At 46.9% G+C, this 20,445-nt stretch overlaps 1 protein-coding gene across 1 annotated transcript in view; it reads left to right on the top strand.

Moving 5' to 3' along the window:
• The first annotated feature begins 2,146 nt into the window (after positions 1 to 2,146).
• The window catches only part of ACTN4 (actinin alpha 4), a 79,470-nt gene continuing 61,171 nt past the window's right edge, over positions 2,147 to 20,445 (top strand). The window contains 1 exon segment of the mRNA XM_070398047.1: positions 2,147 to 2,370. Within this exon segment, the coding sequence (XP_070254148.1) occupies positions 2,209 to 2,370 (162 nt within the window). The 5' untranslated portion in view covers positions 2,147 to 2,208.

The raw sequence follows: 20,445 nt of genomic DNA, 5'->3' as shown, positions 1-20,445 counted from the left end.
CAGGCAGAGTGGGGCAGATGGCCCTTAACCCAAGGGCCTTTCCCTGCTGACCAGGCCCAGCACAAGAGTTCTGGGCTTGTTCACCAAGTCAATAGGCTGCCTACCCAGCCCAGGTTTGTAAGCCACCAACACTCTTGGGTCTTTGGCTAGGTCCTGGCATCATTCCCTGGGAAAGTGGGCTCCTGCCAGGCCTTGTTCCCCTGCTTGCCATTGGATCCCTTCCAGTGCCTCAGAGAGGTGGAAAAAGACCTTATAGCTCTCATACCTGGAGGAGCCATGTCTTTCAATCCCCATCCCCAGTAGAAAACTTGGAGCTTCTGGAGTCTTGACTGCTCTTTATCTCTGCCCTCCCACAACCCCAAATTCATGACAGTAAGTCCTGTCAGCTCTATTTTCCCAAAACTTCCCACTGCCCCTCCACAGCTCTCTCTTCCTCCAAGCCTCTGGTCCTGTCCACCCTTATCTGGACCATTGTAACAGCCTCCTCACTGGGCTCCCTGTGCCTAACCCACCTTCTACAATCTGTTCCCCTCATGTAACCAGGGGGACCCTTTGCACAGCTGAATCAGATCCCAGCCCTGCTTAAAATCCTCCTTAACTTCCCATTGCATTTAGAATGAAATTTATGTCAATCAGGTTTCAATTAAAAATTAAAATTTCTCATTATGGTTTTAAGTCCATTCATTCACCTAGGATTTATTAAACTTCTATCTTGTGTGAGATGCTGCTTCAGAGACTATGGATATACAGCAATGACCAAAACAAAAAGCTCCACCCCATGGATGACATTCTTGGGAAAGAGACAGATAAATGCAATCAATCGATCAATCAATCATGTAATATATTAAATGGTAATCCATGCTCTGGAAAAAAAATAAGCAGGAAAGATGTAGAAGGCTATTTTATTTTATTTATTTTTACAATATATTTTATTGATTTTTTACAGAGAGGAAAGGAGAGGGATAGAGAGTTAGAAACATCGACAAAAGAGAAACATGGATCAGCTGCCTCCTGCACACCCCCCACTGGGGATGTGCCCACAACCAAGGCACATGCCCCTGACCAGAATCGAACCTGGGACCCTTCAGTCCGCAGGCCAACACTCTATTCACTGAGCCAAACCAGTCAGGGCTGTAGGATGCTATTTTATTTTATTTTATTGTTTTATTTTTTAAAAATATATTTCATTGATTTTTCACAGAGAGGAAGGGAGAGAGACAGAGAGTCAGAAACATCGATGAGAGAGAAACATCCATCAGCTGCCTCCTGCACATCCCCCATTGGGGATGTGCCCGAAACCAAGGCACGTGCCCTTGACCGGAATTTAACCTGGGACCCCCGAGTCCACAGGCCAACGCTCCATCCACTGAGCCAATAGGCCTAGGATGCTATTTTAAATAAGTGATCAGGGAATATCTCACTGGGGAGGTGATGTTGCCTCAGAGACCTGCAGGAGAGGAGGCTGTGAGCCCTGGGGATTCAGTATCTAGGGAAAGTGATCCAGACAGCGGTAACAAAGTGTAACCAAGTATAAAGACTGTGAAGCTGGACCAGGCCTGGTGTGTTCCAGAAACAGCAAGGAGGCCTGCAACGTGACAGGAGCCCATGCTTGGTTTTTCTCAATAACACGTTTCACCTTCGAATATACTATATGTATACATGTTAAAATTTTGTTTGTCGACTCCCTTCACTGGAAAGCTCCATGAAGGCAAGGATTTTTGTCTATCTTGTTTCCAGCCGATGCGTAAAATATGGTCTGGCACACAGTCGGCGTTTAATAAATACTTGCTGAATTTGTGTTGCCGAGTGGGACTTCATCCCACGCCGGAGCAGGTTAAGGCCTGAGGACCAGACCCGCCTAGTGAATCATTCATGACTGGCCCCGCCCACACGCGGAGACCGCGCGCGCTCCTGCGGGAAAGGGGCGCGGCTCCTCCAGGAGCCGAAGGGGTGGCGGGGGAAGTGGACTCTGCGCAGGCGCCGAGCTACCCGAGGACGGAGTGTCCAAGCGCTTTTCAGGGCTGCAGGCGCGCGCGCGGGAGGGCGGCGGCGACGGCGCGGTGCGCAGGCGTGGCGGCCAGTGCGCAGGCGCGGGCCGAGGGCGGGCTGAAGCAGCTAAAGCAGCGGCGGCGGCGGCAGCAGCGACAGCAGCAGCTCGGGCAGAGGGGCGGGAGCGGACCGGCTGGTGGGCGAGCGAGAGGCGGCGGAATGGTGGACTACCACGCGGCGAACCAGTCGTACCAGTACGGCCCCAGCAGCGGGGGCAACGGCGCAGGCGGCGGGGGCAGCATGGGCGACTACATGGCCCAGGAAGACGACTGGGACCGGGACCTGCTGTTGGACCCGGCCTGGGAGAAGCAGCAGCGCAAGGTGCGCGGCCTGCGGGCCAGACCGGCTGGAGAGGGGCTTTTCAGGGAGGCTGCGGGCCGGGAAGGGGGTTGGAGGTCCTGGAAGGGGACTGGAGGGTATGTGATGGGAACTGGGGGTCCTGAGAAGGAGTTGGCGGGTCTGGGGTGGGTTTGGAGTCCTGGAAAAGAATTGCAGAACTTGAGCCAGAATTGGGACTGAAAAAATAATTGGCGGCCCAGTTGGGAATGTGGAAGTCTAAGGAAAAGGACGCAGGGAGCCCGATGCAGGAATTGAAAGGTGGGGCGGGGAATTGGGGAGACCGAGGAGGTGATTGGAGAATCTCAGATGGAATTGGGGTCTGAGCCGACATTGAAGGTTGGGTGCTAAGAGAGAAACGGGAGTGGAATTTGTGGCCAGGACAGGACTGGGGTTGGAGTGTGAAGAGGAGCTGGAGGCTGGAGGGTTGTTGCATAAAGAAAGGTTCGAGAGGCTGGAACTGTGGGAGCAGCGGGGGGAGCGCGGAGGGGACGGGGTTCTGGAGGCTGTAAGGGAGTGGGATGTGGCGAGGGATGTGGAGTCCGGAGCAGCGGGAGGACGAAGATCGGCAAGTGGAAAGGAGAGGGCCAGGAAGTGGGTGTGGAGACGTGGGCTTGGATGTGGGCTGGGCAGGGACCTGTGAACAAAAGTTCTTGAAGGGCTGAGGTTTATCGGGGTGCCCCCTTTTGAAGAGAAAAGGGGGAGATCGGAGGGATAGGAGTGGGTGAGGGATGGAGAGGCTGCAGGGGGTAGAGAGCATTTGGAATTGTTTTGAGGAGGATTGTCTGAAGAACTGATGGAAGGTGGAAAGTGCGGCGAGGTTGGAGGAGCCTGCGGGTCTGGGAGAGGTGAGAGCAGGAGAAAGGAGCTGGAGTGGAAGGCAGGCGGGCAGGGAGCCTGGTTAGGAAAAGGAAAGTCTGGCTAGGAGGGCGCATGTGCTGGAGAGACCAGGAAAGGCGTCTGAAGTGCAGTCTGGGCTGTAAGTGTGTCTGCTGTGAAGGTTGAAAAGTAGGAAGAGGTGTGTGTGTGTATGTGTGAGGGGGGGGTGGGGGGTGGGGCACGAAGAGCTCCAAAAGCAGGGTCTGTTTAGGTGGCACTTTGGGGTGTGGAAGCAATTTACGGGCACTCACAGAAGTGAGAGGGAGATGGAAAGAACTGGAAGGTCCAGAGCAGGGGGTGTGTGTGGGGAAGGAGGGGAACTCGGAGCCCATACAAGAGAGGGTTGAGCGTGAGCTGAAGAGCACTGTGTGTGAGCAGCAGGTGTGCCCAGGAGGGTGGGGAGTCCTTGGAGTTGGAAGCGTTGAATGGGTAAGCCCCCTGATCTCTCAGTGCAGTTCTTTCCTCTGGTCCTACAAAGATGGGCATGTGTGGTATTGGGGCTTTGGGAGCAGACTTGGGATTTGAGCTGAGGGGAGATAGTGACTAGAAGCCTCTTGGGTGGGTGGGGGGGCATCGGGAGTGCTGCTCTGGGGCTCAGTGCAGGCAGCCTAGCCTGGAGGGGAAAGGGTGAAGGGAGCAGCTGTTCTGAGCCCTCCCTGGGGTGGGGCCTAGCATAACCTTGGGTAAATTACCAACCTCTGCTTGAATTTCCTCCTCGGTGGTGGGGGTGGCGTCCTTACCTGTTGCCCCACCTACCTCAGGGTGGGCAGGGTGAGATAATCTGATATCAAAATGCCTTTTGAGGAGAACGGGAGATCTATTCTGCAGTTGGAACAATAATTTATTACCTGAGGCAGTGCCGCTTGGAAAAGGTTAAGAGTTGCCAAGAGACCTGGAAAGTTGGGAGGGGAACAAAGTGCCATGCGGTTGTTTTGGAGAATGTCTGGGATCTTCTCCTGCTCCAGGTGCTGGAGCCCCTGCCCCTTTTTCCTCAGGTGGCAGGTCCCTCCCTTCCTCCACTGCTCCCTGAGCGACTCCTTCTGCCAGCTCAGTGCCATCTTCTGGGAGGTAGAGTGTATGCTCCTTTGTGGTTATAGGCTCCCTCACACAGGGTGAGGCTGGGGCACCATCCAACTCTGGGTGTGGACCAGGACTCACCAGAACCCTAAGGCCTTGCTGCTGTGTGTCATTTTCCCTCCTTCCATCCTCAGTGACCAGGCAAGGTTGAAGGAAAGGGTGGCTCACCGTGTGTTGTAATACCAGTGCTTTAGATTCTCAATAAGGGCCAGATTCCAGTATGTCCTGCTTTATACCTACTACAGCAGATATTTACACATACCTGTTCTTTGGGGAAAATATTACTTCATTGCTGTGCACTTTCCTATTATGGGGTAGGGATCCTTTATGAAAAGAAGGAGTAATAGAGTATACACAAGTTTGTGCTGTTCTCCTTCTAAGAGGACCCTCCCCCCCCCCACCCCCTCCCCCACACACCCAAACAGGATAGTTGGATTTTTCTATATTGCAGCGTTGCTTTAGTGAATGGCAGATTGCCTTCTTGCCTCTTCAAGGCTGAGCCACTAGTCACAGGGAGAAGGGCAGTTCTGTAAATGTTTTGTGCATTCTCACTCTAAAAAGCTGTGTCCAGGACATCTGTAGGCCCTTAAAGCGTGTGGAATTGAATTCTTCTAGGAATTAAACAAGGATTGGCCCAAGTCAGAGGGTGTTTGTGGCTCCTGTGGTTCTTATTTTTACCTAAAGCTTTTACCTTTGCTCTGACTTCTAGGGATCTCTTAACCAAGGCATTTCCTGATAAGTAGGTTATGCAACAGTTATGACACAAGAAGACCCTGGGAGTTCTCCTGGGGGGTGGGGGAAGGACAGGTCTGATTTTTGAGTAAGTGCTCCAGCAATTATAGTTCTGGGCTACAGTTCCCTCTTCCAGAACTGAAAGGGGCTTGGGTAGCCTGGTCACCACCTATTCTCCTGGATAGGTGAGGTCTGGTGACAGCTGCTCTAGAACTTATCACAGCAAGAGGAAATGCCGCCTTTGCTAAGCTTGCATGTTCATTGAAACATCACTGTTTACGGGGCCTCAGTGTTTAGATTCTGACCTTTGGCTCAGGCTGTATCAGATGTGAGTTAATTATTTGAAAGGTCTGATGGTGTTTTGTTTTTCTCCAAGAAGGTTTTTTGTTTTTTTAAATATATGTTGATTTCAGAGAGGAAGGGTGAGGGAGGGAGAGATAGAAATATCAATGTAATCATTGGCTGCCTCCTGCATAACCCCTACTGGGGATTGAGCCCGCAACCTGGACATGTGCTCTTGACCGGAATCGAACCAGGAACCCTTCAGTCCGCAGGCCAATGCTCCAACCACTGAGCCAAGCCAGCTAGGGCCCAAGAAGGTGTTTTTTTTAGGTTGATGATGGAGGCCCCAAAGTAGCTACCTGTTATTTTGTTCCATTACTCTAATTGCTTACCTCTTAGGATCTGGCTAAGACTAACATGTCCTTTGCAGTTTTCCAAATTGAATAACATACTTAAAAAAAAACAAAACACACAACCACCACCACCAAACTCTGTTGCCATTTAGAAATAAGACTGGGGGGAGTCGGGGGCAGGTATACTCTGCCTTCAGGGAGAAGGAGTAGGGGAAGCTATTCAGCTGCTAGCACTATATATTTTCCCTCTCCCCAGATGTGTTTTAGAACGTGGCTTTTCTGATGACTGCAGAAGTGGTGAGGTATGGGAAAATGGCCTGGGAGTTCAGCGTCCCTTGTAGCCACTCATGCTCATTCAGTTGAGAGCTGAAATCTGGTTGGTGCTGTGGAGTGGTGCCTGCTGCTTCATCTAATCTCCAATAGTTCAGGACGTGGACCCAGGATTGCCCTCTGCCTTTTGAAACACCCTCCCTAGTTCCAGCTTCGGAGACTACTTTCCAGCAGGGAGCTGACTCACTCTCCAGTTGGAAACTGGTGCAAATGGTTTCATTTAATGGCAGCCGATTGCCTGGCCTTGAGTGGGCTGTCGTGTGGGGAAAGTTTGGTGAAAGTTTTGGAGGAAAACAACCCAGGAAATCGGGGTGATGTTTTAATATCCAGGTGCTGCTGCTGCTGCTGTTAAACTCCTGAGATGCAGTCAGGGAGGTCAGTTAAAATGTAGGACTGCACTCTCAAAATGTCCTCTTAGTCAGATGCCAGGACGGCAGGGACAAGTCTGGATTCCAATCTTAAGCCTCTGGTGGGGAGTTTCTGCCATTTAAACATACTACAGTCATGGCAGACTTTGGCCAGACACTGCCCATTTTCAGAGTTAACAGAATGAGTGGTGTAAGTTATCTGGCAATGTTATTTAGCAGATGACTGCAAAGAGAATGGAGCAAAAAAAAAAAGAATTGATTTGGGAAGGCTCAAGGAATTTGAGACTGTTGAGGTGAACACTAGGCTTTTGCTGTAATATTGATTTATAGTGTGCTGCGACCAGATCTAAGGATTATTCTTTTTATATATTTTTATATTTTTTATTTTTTAATAATACTCATCGAGGATATTTTTCCATTGATTTTTAGAGAGAGTGGAAGGAAAGGGTAGAGACAGAGAGAAGAAGCATCGATGTGAGAGAGACACATCAATTGGTTGCCTCCCACATTTGCTCCAACTAGGGCCAGGGATCAAGCTTGCAACCGAGGTACGTGCCCTTGACCAGAATCGAACCCGCAACCCTTCAGTCCGCAGGCCAATGCTCTATCAACGGATTCAAACCAGCTAGGGCTAAGGATTGTTCTTTAAAAACAAAACAAAACAAAACAAAAAACACAACAAAACAATTCTCTTGCTGTTTTATTTGTGGGTGGGGGGAGAGCAAAAATAATAAGCAAATATCTAACTTTGAAGTTTTCTGAATAGCTAACCTGTCAACATGTTTATCTCTTCCCTGACATTAGTATATTCTAAATCCCCCTAGCTTTACCCTTATTTCTTTCACTTAGTGATGTCCATGTTCTCATCACCACCTTCAGTATCTTCCGCCGTCTTTATGTATGTATTTATTTTACAGAATAACAAAAGCACTCCTGTTACCTTAAGCCTTTCCCCCCTTTCTTTTTCATGGAAATAGGAGGCAAGTGATAGCATTTTGGTAATTCAATGGCAGTGGTAACTGAAACACTGACCTACTAAAAAGTAGGCGGAAGTTTCTACTTGGACAGATACAAATCCCATCATCCATGAGGTTTGAAAGAAGTCTTTATATCATGGGTGGTTTGAGTCTCCAGGAAACATTAAAGCACACATATAAGGAACATTAGTATTACAGTATTGGCATTGTAGGCACCAGAATTTGTTAAAGTGTCTGAAAGTGGCACAAGTAACACTTGCTTTTCTTGGAGAAGGTTTATGAGTTACATTTTAGACAGTATCCTAGGTATCCAGTAGTGTAAAGTTCAGAGAATCAAGAGAAGCAAATAATTTAAAATTCCAACCTCTGTATAAAGAGTTAGCTGATTGGGAGGAGAAATTAACCAACTGGCTGGGAGGAGAAGGACCCTGCCTCCTCCAGAAAGTGGAATCTTTGCATATATTTAACAGGCAGGAGTGCTGACACTAGTGTTTGGGAAGTTCTATCCAAGGAGTGGTCTCTCTGGGCTTATAAAAATCCCTGAGACACTTGCCTGGGTGGTGTGCGTTTAGGTTGTGTTGTTCTTTTATGTCCTGCCCCATCTCCTTTCTCTCATAAACAACAAATGCCTTTACTTGGAATGTCCGTGGAAAGTCTTTAGAAAGCTGGTGTGTAACTTGCTTGCTTTCTCTTTAGTCTGGGCAGCAGTTACTCCGGCCTTTTTCTTAAATGTAATTTATTGAAGTGTTATCTAAAAGTGAGTGGATTGAGCTTCCTTGGGATTTGCTATTTGCCATTTGTTTCTGTATTGGCTCCTGCCTTCCTGGGATGAGTCCCCATGTCCACAAGTGTGAGGAACCATCAGAAGGAACAGTAGTTGCTTCCCCCCACCCCCACCCGCGCTTTTCCTAAACCAGTCATTTGTGATTTTCCCCACTTTTATATACTTTATAGCTTTAAGTCAATTTGTCTATTTAAACTTGTTTTAAAAGGGAAAGTTGTGAGTGTGGTAAATGGAAAACCCAGCTTCTCTGGCCATAAATAGAAAATGGCAAAAATAAACAGGCTGAAAACAACAATGTTGCTAAATTCTAGCTAGGTATTATTCCTGCTGAAGGCTCTGGGCCAGGGGCCTGCTCCCTTTGTTAAAAAGAGATTGGCAGGCCCGAGTGGCTCAGCGGTCATGGTTTGATTCCTAGTCAGGGCACATGCCCAGGTTGCAGGTTTGATCCCCAGTGTTGGGTGTGTAGCAGGCAGCCGATCAATGAATCAGTGATGTTCTCTCATCATTGATGTTTCTATCTCTCTCTCCCTTCCTTTCTGAAATCAGTTGAGAGAGAGAGAGAGAGAGGCAGTGCCCTGGCTGCTGTGGCTCAGTGGGTAGAGTAATCAGCCTGTGCACTGAAGGATGTCAGGTTTAGATTCCCAGTTGGGGATGTACCTGGGTTGCAGGTTCGATCCCACTGCCTAGGAGGCAACCAATCAATGTCTCTCTCACATCCATGTTTTTCTCTGTGTCTTTCCATCTTCCTCCCGCCCTCCACTCTCTCCAAAATTCAGTGGAAAAAATATCCTAGTGAGGATTAACAACAAATAAAAAAATAGAAAATTTATTTTAAAAAAAGAGAGAGATTGGCAGGTATTGGTGTGGTGCTATCAAGCATAGACCTTCTCTTTGAAGTAATCAAAAGGTTTATAAGAGAATTAAAGGGAATAACTTTCTCATTGTGATTCAAGGTTTAATATAGAATGTGGAAAAGCGTAAACTCTACCATGTGTGCGTGCCACACTTGCAAAAAACATTATCTCACTGGACTCAGAGCAGAGTGACATACCCAGGAGCACACAGCCTGTTTTGCTTGCCCAGTGCCCATCCAAACTTGAACATGTCACTCAGAGCTGGCTGACATGGGATTTATCTTTGCTTCCAAAGGTTAGGATTTTTTTATTTTTATTTTTTAGGAAACCAAGGCCACATGGTAAATTTAAGAATTGCAGGTTCAGCACTTGCTCCCCACAAATCTTTTTCTTTTTTTAGAGAGAAAGGAGGAGGGAGGGAGGGAGGGAGAGGGAGATGGGGAGAGGGAGAGAGAGAGAGAGACAGAGAGACAGAGAGACAGAGAGACATCAGTGATGAGAGAGAATCATTGATGGGCTGCCTACTGCACGCCCCACACTGGGGATGGAGCCTGCAGCCAGGTATGTGCCTGGACCAGGAATGGAATCATGACCTCCTGGTTTATAGGTTGAAGCTCAACCACTTAGCCATGCCGCTGGGCACCTTTTTCTTTTTAAGACTCCAGTTTTCTTACACGTATACACTTAAAGTTTGGCTGCTCCCATGTGTCTACTATACTGCTACCCCATCTGGGTATTTGAATCCTGAATTCTGAAAGGAAAGCAGTGCTCTCCTGCAGAGTTAAGAAAGGCTTATTTAAATGTTTTTCTTCCAAATATCAGAGCAGAATAGATTCTTTGTCTTCCAGTGGAACTATCCAAATGGGGCAGAAATAGTTGGAAGTGGCAGTTACTATGCAAAACACAGTGAAGTCATCTTGGGAAATATCGGTGATGGTGTTGAAATGATTGAATGGGATGCTAGAGCACTAGCAGTACAATAGCATTTGTGTCTACAGCTTTGGGTAGGAATAAAGAAGACACTGTGGTTTGTTTTATGCTGTTTAAAGTTTCCCCCCCAAAGGTGTGGGGCTGAGTGATGTCTGTCACTGGCTTTCTAGTGGGTTTTTCTTTTCATCTTTCCCCCATCCCTGACAGCTGTTGAGAGTAGGTAGAAGGCATAGTCTAGGTGGATGGGAAGGCAGGCAGCACTCCTTACTCCTTGTTCTCCATGTGTAAAAGGAACATATTTGGTTGTTTAATCTCCAAAAAGCCCAAGATAAAGAGTTTTCATATCTTACCTCCTGTGTAGTAATGAATCTGATTCAGCTCTTAAGAATGTCTTAGTTAGTCTGGTCTGTGTGATTTAGTGGTTGAACGTTGACCTATGAACCAGGAGGTAAGGGTTCGATTCTCAGTCAGGGCACATGCCCGTGATGTGGACTCAATCTTCAGTAAGGGGTGTGCAGGAGGCAGCCAATCAATGATTCTCATCATTGATGTTTCTATTCCTCTCTCCCCCTCCCTTCCTCTCTCTCCGAAATCAATAAAAATATATTTTAAAAAAGAATGTCTTAATTAGCAGCCATCCAGGATGGGGGCATGGCAGGAAGTAAAAGAGTTGCCTTTCTTCCTTGCCTGCCTGCCTTCCTCCCTCCCTCCCTCCCTCTCTCCCTCCATTCCTTCCTTCCTTCTTTCCTTCCTTCCTTCTTTCTTTCTATACATGCTTCATTTTGATGGCTGAGAAGGCCAGTTTGAAGTTAGTAAAAACCTCAGGAGGAAGTTTGAAAGTGATTCAACAACTTAGACAGGTTGTGGAGGTTGCTTCCTCAGCTTGCATTGTTGAAGTGACAGGCGTTCCTTTACTAAGCACTAAGGGCAGTGCTGGAAGTCATGGCCTTAGTATGCCAATGTGTTAACAGTCACACATTAGTGTTCTATCAGTCTAAATCTGGGTGTGTGAATGAGAGGTATTTGGTTGGTATTACCATAGAAACTGAGTTGCTTACTTACTGTTTTGGGGGAGGAGTGCCTTCGAACCAGAGGGAGGCATCTCTAATGGTGGAATGTTGGTTTCACTGGACAGAAATTTGATGCTTCTAACTGGTCTCAGGAAAATACCCGCATGCATGGTGGCCATGCTGGGTAGGGGGGTCAGGGGCCCCTGCTCCCTGACATAGGACTCAGGCCAGTTTTATCGACTAGGGGTGTGTATTTGCACATGAGAGAAGGAGAAGAAAATGGAGAGTACACTGTGAAAGCTGCTGTTGGTTTTGTGGCTGAGACGTGTGTTTTTTCTCTAGGCATTTAGAGTTGGAATCTCAGCTATGTGACTTCTGAATAGCAGGGCAAAATGTGCCTGCATCTTTTGCCTGCTTTCACAAACACTGACAAAAAGAACTCAAATTTCCAGCAAATCCCAGCACAGTTCATTCCATGATAACGTTTTTTAAAAAATCCACTTCCTTCCTACCTCAACTCTGACAGTAAATAAACCATTTTCCCCCTTTTTTTCTCCCCTTCTTTAAGAAAATGAGCATCAGACTCAGAGTCTGGTGAAAATATTAAATGCTTGCCCTGACTGGTTTGGCTCAGTGGATAGAGTGTCGGCCTGCGGACTCAAGGGTCCCGGGTTCGATTCCAGTCAGGGGCATGTACGTTGGTTGCGGGCACATCCCCAGTGGGGGGTGTGCAGGAGGCAGCTGATCCATGTTTCTCTCTCATCTGTGTTTCTAACTCTCTCTCCCTCTCCCTTCCTCTTTGTAAAAAATAATAAAATATATTTTTTTTAAAAAAGAAACTATTAAATGCTTTTACCAAGTGCTTCTTTGCCTGTTGCTGGCATGACTTGTATTTGGAAGAGTCAGTTGTTGTTGTTTTTTGTTTTTAAATGTTATTAGGTTTGTATGATCTTCCAGTTTTGGCCTATGAAATGAACTCATTTTCAGAATTCAAAATGTCTGGAAGCAGCCAGCTTGCCAAGCTGGTTCAAGGGCAATCTGATGAATCAACCCTTCTTACAGGCTGTCTGCAAACCAGTCCTGGAAGGTATCCAGATGGTAAACATCACCAGGATTGTGAGGCAGTTATTTATTTAATTTTTTGACCATTTGAGCTATGCTGCCAAGTCTGGTAGGATTTGACTTTCTGTAAGACAGAATGGTCTGTATCAAGATGTCTTTTTCAGAGATGTCAGGCCTGTAGTCACCCAGTACTATGTCTCCTGGTGGGGTGAAAGGGAATACCTAGACCAGTTTGGAGGGCCTTGGTAACCATTTTGAGAAACAAGCTTTCCCTTTCCTTTTGTAACTTTCATTAACTCACAACTCAGGGACAACCCACAGAAGAGAGCTGTGAACCTTTTTAGGGATGATTGGCCCAAAGCTGGGGAAGGTGAGCAGCTCTTACCTGCTGCACAGAAACATTCCAGAGATTCAAAGGGAACAAGCTTTGACCATAAAAATAGACGGCTCACAGTGCATTGAGTTCTCTTAGCAGCTACCTTGGACTTGAGAAAGTTCTGGTCTTCTTTAATAAACAACCACGAGGCAGTCCTTGCCAAATACGGCCTGCTACAGGGCCATAGGGTTAGCTTAGGAGAACTTTTTTGCCTAAAAATAAATGCATGTTTCCTATCAAACATTCCAAGCATAGTTTAAACATGAGATGTCTGAGTAGCCATTCAGACTCTGTGGGTTCAGTTATGTCAGAGTGTGGGCAGTTGAGGGGCTTTGGGGAGCTGTTCTCTGCTTTCGGATTGGCCACTGGCTACCCTGAAAATCTGATGACCAAATGCAAACCATCCACCATCTCATTTCTATATATTTTTTTTTTCATTTTTATATGTTCTTTATCTATTCACAGGCTCGTGGGGAGACAGAGCAAGCATGTGAATAAAATGGGATTTTCAGATAGGATTATGTACTAGGAATTAAATAATAGCTAGCATATTACTCCATACTAGACACTATTCTCAGTGCTTTACATGGACTGACTTCCGTAATACTGTGAGGTAGGTGTTGTTACCTTTACAGGATAGGTGCAAAAAATGAATCGGTGGACGTTTAAGCCACTTGCCCGAGTGACAGTGTCAGGATTTGAACCTGGAAGGTCTTCCTCTCAAGCCTGTGCTCTTATTTTTACACCAGTGAGGAAGAGGGAGCCAAGAAAGCATTAGGCTAAGGCTGTTCCAAGCAGAGGGAACTAGATCTCTTAGCAGTGGTTCCCAACCTTCCTAAAGCCGCGACCCTTTATTTATTTATTTATTTATTTATTTATTTAATCTTTATTGTTCAGGTTATTACAGTTGTTCCTCCCCCCCCCCCCCCCCCATAGCTCCCCTCCACCCGGTTCACCCCCCACCCCCGCCCTCACCCATAGGTGCACGATTTTTGTCCAGTCTCTTCCTGCATCCCCCACACCCCTTCCCCCCCAAGAATAGTCAGTCCACTCCCTTTCTATACCCCTTATTCTATTATAATCACCAGTTTATTCTGTTCATCAGATTATTTATTCACTTGATTTTTAGATTCACTTGTTGATAGATGTGTATTTGTTGTTCATAATTTGTATCTTTACCTTTTTCTTCTTCTTCCTCTTCTTAAAGGATACCTTTCAGCATTTCATATAATACTGGTTTGGTGGTGATGAACTCCTTTAACTTTTCTTTATCTGTGAAGCTCTTTATCTGACCTTCAATTCTGAATGATAGCTTTGCTGGATAAAGTAGTCTTGGTTGTAGGTTCTTGGCATTCATCACTTTGAATATTTCTTGCCACTCTTTTCTGGCCTGGATAGTTTCTGTTGAGAAATCAGCTGACAGTCGTATGGGTACTCCCTTGTAGGTAACTGACTGTCTTTCTCTTGCTGCTTTTAAGATTCTCTCTTTGTCTTTTGCTCTTGGCATTTTAATTATGATGTGTCTTGGTGTGGTCCTCTTTGGATTCCTTTTGTTTGGGGTTCTCTGTGCTTCCTGGACTTGTAAGTCTATTTCTTTCACCAGGTAGGGGAAGTTTTCTGCCATTATTTCTTCAAATAGGTTTTCAATGTCTTGCTCTCTCTCTTCTTCTGGCACCCCTATAATTCAGATGTTGGTATGCTTGAAGTTGTCCCAGAGGCTCCTTACACTATCTTCATATTTTTGGATTCTTTTTTCATTTTGCTTTTCCGGTTGGGTGTTTTTTGCTTCTTCGTATTTCAAATCTTTGACTTGATTCTTGTGATCCTCTAGTCTGCTGTTGGAACTCTGCATAATATCCTTTATTTCAGTCAATGTATGCTTCATTTCTAGTTGGTCCTTTATCATAACCTCGAGGGTTTCACTAGATTTCTTGAGGGTCTCACTACATTTATTGGCGGTTTCTAGAAAGTTCTTGAAAAACCTTAAAAGTGTGGTTTTGAACTCTATATCCAGTCGTTTGCTTTCCTCCATTTCTGTCATTTGTGATCTGTTTCTTTGTCTCCGCATTTTGGCTGCTTCCCTGTGTTGGTAGAGTGGCTTTGTATGCTAGGTGTCCTATAGGGCCCAGTGGCTCAGCCTCCCCAATTACCTGAGGTAGACACTCTTGGTGCACCCCCTTGTGGGCTTTGTGCACAGTCTTGTTGTTGTTAAGCCTTGATTGTTGTAGGTATCACTGGGAGGAATTCACCTTCAGGCCAGTTGTCTGTGAGAGTCAGCTGTGTCTACAGTGGGAGAACTTATGTGCTGAAGACACCCTTATGGGGCAAGACTTGCTTCAATGGGGCTTTGGTGCTCACTGAGTCTGCCCCATGAGTGTGTCCCTTATGGATCTGAGGAGTTGTAATTGGATGGTTCCACTCTGACCACTGGGTACACTGGCTCTTGGATCTAAGGAAGTGCTAATTTAGCCTCTGCCTGAGGCTACCCAGCAGGAGCTACGAAGAGATCTGCAGATTCCCTTTCCAGGTTTGGGGTTTGGAGGTGCCCAGATGAGGCCCAGCTGTGAAGCAATGCAAGCTGCTGTGGGGCCTTGGGCCTTCTTTTGGATGTTCTGGGTCTGTCTGGCCCAGCTGCAGTTTGTTAGGTAATTTTTAGATTGCAAAGGGCCAGGGCATTCATATGCAAAAGCCTCTGCCACAGCCTGGGTGGGGCGGGGTCTCAGGGAATCAACAGGGTGGAGCAAACAGCCATGGCTGATCCTCAGCCCTGCCCTAAGGTGCCCAGCGTCTCAGTGTCCCGGTAATCGCTGCAAGCACCCCCGAGAGAAAGCCACCCTTGAGTTCCAAGTTCTGCCTGCTGCCAGACAGCCCAATCCAGCCGTGGGCAAACTACGGCCCGTTTGAAATGAATAAAACTAAAAAAAATAAAAGACTGTACCCTTTTATGTAATGATGTTTACTTTGAATTTATATTAGTTCACACAAACACTCCATCCATGCTTTTGTTCCGGCCCTCCAGTCCAGTTTAAGAACCCATTGTGGCCCTTGAGTCAAAAAGTTTGCCCACCCTTGGTCCAGTCTCTCCCTGTATGAGTCTGGGTCCCCAGAGACTCACCCGGAACTGGAGTTCAGAGCAGTCGGGGGCTTGTGACTCCCTCCCCATTCAAAAAGACAGCCACGTCCTCAGTCGCCAGCCCCTGCCACGTGCACCTCCGTACCTCTGCACTTCCGCACCTCCTCTGAGTCTCGGTGTGCTTTTCTCTTTCCTTCTAGTTGTAGAATTTCCACTCAGCCAGCCTTCCTGTGGTTCTGGATGATGTCCGTTTTGTCTTTTAGTTGTATTTTTGAATTTGTTGTGGGAGGCAGCAATTTCCGGTGTTTACCTATGCTGCCATCTTGGTTTCTAGCCGCGACCCTTTAGTACAGTTCCTCATGTTGTGGTGACCCCCAATTTCATTGTTACAAATTGAACATAATTAAAGTATAGTGATTAATCACAAAAACAATATGTAATTATATATGTGTTTTCCGATGGTCTTAGGCGACCCCTGTGAAAGGGTCATTTGACCCCCAAAAGGGTCACAACCCACAGGTTGAGAAATGCTATTAAGAGCTTTGTTATAATTGGTGTTGAGGCCTAGAATATGCAAATATAGTCCCTCTTAGACCAGTGATGGTGAACCTTTTGAGCTCGGCGTGTCAGCATTTTGAAAAACCCTAACTTAACTCTGGTTCCGTGTCACATATAGAAATTTTTTGATATTTGAAACCATAGTAAAACAAAGATTTATATTTTTGATATTTATTTTATATATTTAAATGCCATTTAACAAAGAAAAATCAACCAAAAAAAGGAGTTCGCGTGTCACCTCTGACACGCGTGTCATAGGTTCGCCATCACTGTCTTAGACTATGGTAGACCAGGAACCTCATGCTTCCAGAACTGTTACTGCAACCCTTTCCTCTCAGGCCTCCTGGACAGGCCAGACCAGAACTGACTTCTAAAGTGGGAACCCCAGGACTGGAGAACATTAAACCAAACAAAAGCTTCAATTATCTCTGTGATCATTGCTGCAGGAGACACCTGTGTTTGATTAAAGCCTTGGTAACTTTTAAATCTGGAGTTTTATGGCACTGTGTACGCATATAGCTTTGTAGTGTCTCTCAGGGAGCTTAACTTTTACCCCATGAACAAATTCCAGCCCCCTTCGGTCCCATCAAGAGGCTGCTTGATTTACAAAGCATCTCTGGTGAAGTGTTGTGTTTCCTTCTTTGAAGTGGGAAGGCAGGAAGCTTGATTTTTTAAACTGGCTCTTCTCCTAGGTCCTCCCTTTCTCTGTAAATCCCTCTTCATTTACCCAGTATTTCCCCCTTGTTTTCTTTGGTCTGGTAGACAGGCATGCAGGCCGATTCACTCTGAGGCGTTTAGCTTTCCAGACCCCACTGAAAGCCAATCCAGGAACTCATAGATTTCATTTGGCCCATGGCTCACCATTTGAATGCACACCTTGTCAAACTAGTTATGTGGCTTTTACTCAGAGAGGGAGGAACAGAGAGAGCTTGGGTCTATCAATAGACATTCCTGACTGTACACACAGCATTCAGCAAGGAGCTCATGGATCATAAAATGTCCGTTGTGAACATGGGCTGGGATTCTCTCTGCCCTGCCCTGCCTGTGATTTGGCAGCAAAAATCAACTTTGTCAATACAATATAAAGGAGGGGATGAATATGAAGGTGTCTTTATAATGGTATGGCCAGCCCAGCTGCTTCAGCTGGAAAGAAGATGGTGAGGTTTCCATTCTCCTGGCAGCATACCCATGTGAACTTGTTAAATCTTTTAAGTAGCTGTATAGGAGGGGAGAAAAGTGTGTGTATATGTTTATCCTTATTCTCTTAAATACAGAAAAATAAAACTTCCCCTTATGGAAGAAAGTGTTTGGCAAATGGAAAATGTGTCCAGTTATATAGTCCTACCCGGCGTTTGGGATACGGCTGTAAGTTTCCATGGTGGGGAGCTTATGCATTTATGCTGAGCTGAACTTGCTCCAAGCTGTTCCTGCACTTAGAAAAGCCTTTCTTTGCGAGAAGCTGTCTCTCTATCACACTGTAAAAACTTGGGAGGTTTTTGAAAGACCTCAGCAGTCGTCACTTGGGAGCAGAATTAGGGGCCACTGACCAAAGTGGGTCTGCGTTTTATAGCCAACCAGCATCTTGTAACATGAGTTAGGGCTTCATGGGCTTTGGAGTCCAGCACTCAGGTAGAAACATGACCGCCAGGGCCAGACGACAGCCCTTGCTGGGCCCCTCTGCAGAGGGGAGCTCTGCAGCGAGCCTTTGGGGGTATGAGAGAAACCGGAGACCCGGCCCATGATCTCAAGGAGCTCACAGTGTAGTTGGGGAGAGCGCAAAGCCACATGAGACCTCAGAAGGACACTAAGCTGCACATCGACAAGCCCACAGCTCTCTAGCCGTGTCCGGGGAGAGGAAAGGGGTGAATAAGGGCAGGTGGGGTCAGTCATGGAAACTTTCATAAAGGAGGTGAGTGTGAAGGAGGGGTGGGCCTTTCCCTCAGCTGCGGGCAGGTTTCTGGGAGCAAGTATTAGGGGGTCCTGTGTGTGCAATTGAACAGTTTTCCTTAGCTGCCTCTTAGCAGCAGTCCTACCTGTTCCTTCCCCTGATGAGCATTGTCTTTGTGGAGTTTCACGTTTGAGTCACTATGTTGGGTATTTCTTAGCCATGCCTTGCGAGCTCTGAATAGCAAGATCCTAGGATCTGAATCCAAATCCATTCACAGGCCCTGTTGCTTTCACGGCTATAGTGAGCAGGTCAGACACCTTCCTAGGTGGGAGTCTGCTCTGACTGATGCTTAAAAAATAAAATAAAATATATGTCTATATTTTTTATTGATTTCAGAGAGGAAGGGAGAGGGAGAGAGAGAAAGAAACATCAATGTTGAGAATCATTGATCAGCTGCCTCCTGCACGCCTCACACTGGAGACTGAGCCTGCAACCTGGGCATGTGCCCTCACCGGTTATCAAACTCTGGTTCATAGGTCAGTGCCTCAGCCACGGAGCCGTGCTGGCCGGGCTGACAGACTTTTAAGGCATTTGCTTTCAGAATAAGCACAGGCTTCAGAAAAAGAGGAATAGAGAGACTCCCTTCTTATGTTCAAGGGTCTCTTCAAGCTTTGTGCCTTATGGCCCCTCCAGTGTGTGAAGCTGCCACTGCCCCCTGGTCAACCTAAAGCTGGGACTGGTAGTTCTGTATTGAGATCATGGAAATGAATGGGGTTGACTCCCAAAAGGCTGGATGATTTTGGTGTGCCACAGCTAGCATGCTGTCCTTGGAATGAAGGTAACCTCGAAGTGTTGTGCCTTGAGAGTTTATTCTTGCCTGCCAAGCTCAGCTGCCAGGTGCTATTCTTTCTCTAAATAAATGCCTTAGAGCTGGCTTACGGAACTTAGAGTTCCTATCCCAGGAAATACTCTAGTGTATTAAAAAAACACACAAACTCATTCAGATGCTCATGGCTAAATGTTTGACTCAAATACTGCAATGCCCTTGATATGCATTCCCAAACTTGACATACTGGAGTTGCACTCAAGCCCTGCTGCGAGATAAGGTTGGGGTGCTGGCCCAGGCCTTTTTCTTCATGTGGTTTCAGGTTTGTTTGTTTTTTCTCCCCTAGATGATGCTTGAGAGCCATGACATAGCTCGGCTCATGCAAGTAACTTAGAGACTATCATCCAAGAGAACCCAGTTTCTATCTCTTAAGCTGCCTGAGACCAGTAGGTTTGCCGTGGGAGGATTTGGTGCAGATGGAGTGAATGGCAGGAGTCTCCTGGAATGAACCAGTCTCTGTAGCTTGGGCACTGGAGTCCTGCCTGTGCGTTAGGGAGAGGGCTGCAGGGTATTATCACAGCCTGTTTCTGTTTCCTATTGCATTTTATTGCACCTTCCAGACAGGGTCTGTCTGACGATCCTCAAGAGTTACCCTTTTCCACCCCTTTGGAAGGTAAAGGTGTTAGGAAGGTGGCCATTTTTCCAGGAGAGAAACAGGATCATTAGTTGTAATTTGGGGATGCATTGCTCTTCCCACATTTTGAGAGAGGTTTCTGGGGAGCTGTTGCATAATATAACTTTCTTGCATGAACCCAGGTGCTGGGAGGACACACCTGCTCCGCCAGTGGGTTAGCCGATAGCACCCAGGCTACCCACCAGACGATAGGAGGCGGCTCAGATGTCCCTGGGATTCAGGCTGTCTCTTGGCCCAAGCAGCTGCAACCTGGGATGTGGTGTTGAGAGAGCAGAAGCTCCTGTGGGAGGGTGCTTCTGGTGACAAAACAAGGAGGTAGTGAAAGGTATGGTATGGGAGAGGGTTGGGGTCAGAGCACAGCCATTAGAGGAAGACAGACCTGGGCTCCTTATTCGTCCAACACCTACTGGTCTTGGGCACATGGCAGAACTTAAGCCTCAGTGTCCCTTGAAAAGGGCCATTATCCTACCTCTCAGGATGATTCTGGGATTAAATGAGATAATTGGTGTGTGTGAGGCACTTGCACAGTGCCTGGCACATTGTCAGTGCTCAATAAATGTAGCTTCTCAAAAGGTTTTCAGCAGCTCACCAACCTGTGTCCAGGTGGGATCTGCTGCTTGAGCTTCCTCCTTAAAAGAGTTGACAGGGTCTGCGGAAATGTGCAGCTCAGTGGAAAGCCAAACTATATACCTCCTTTCCTGAAGTCCTCCGCCAGGGAGCTCTGAACCCTAAATCCAGCCAACTTCAAAGAAGCAGCCTCTGTCAAGTGGCAGCTGGCACTTGAGCTGCAAGTGACATAACATAGCCCTGTTCCCAGCCTCTGGGTCCATCTGGGCCTCATTACCTGGGAGGTAACTTCTTTTTCAGAGTTGCAAGCCCTGAACAGTTTTGTGTCTCGATGAGCCATAGGCAGTGCTGGCAAGGCTCTTCCACGAGTAACTCAGTTTGTTATTAAGTTTGGGATCAACCGAGGGGCTCTTTCCCTGTTCCCCTTCTTTCCCCTTCCC

The sequence above is a fragment of the Myotis yumanensis genome, unplaced genomic scaffold (genome assembly GCF_028538775.1).
Source record: "Myotis yumanensis isolate MYYU_CA2020_CCGP unplaced genomic scaffold, mMyoYum1.0.hap1 SCAF_18, whole genome shotgun sequence".
Lineage (NCBI taxonomy): Eukaryota > Metazoa > Chordata > Mammalia > Chiroptera > Vespertilionidae > Myotis > Myotis yumanensis.
Note: the sequence above shows the minus strand (reverse complement) of the source record. Positions and strands in the feature narration are given on the sequence as shown.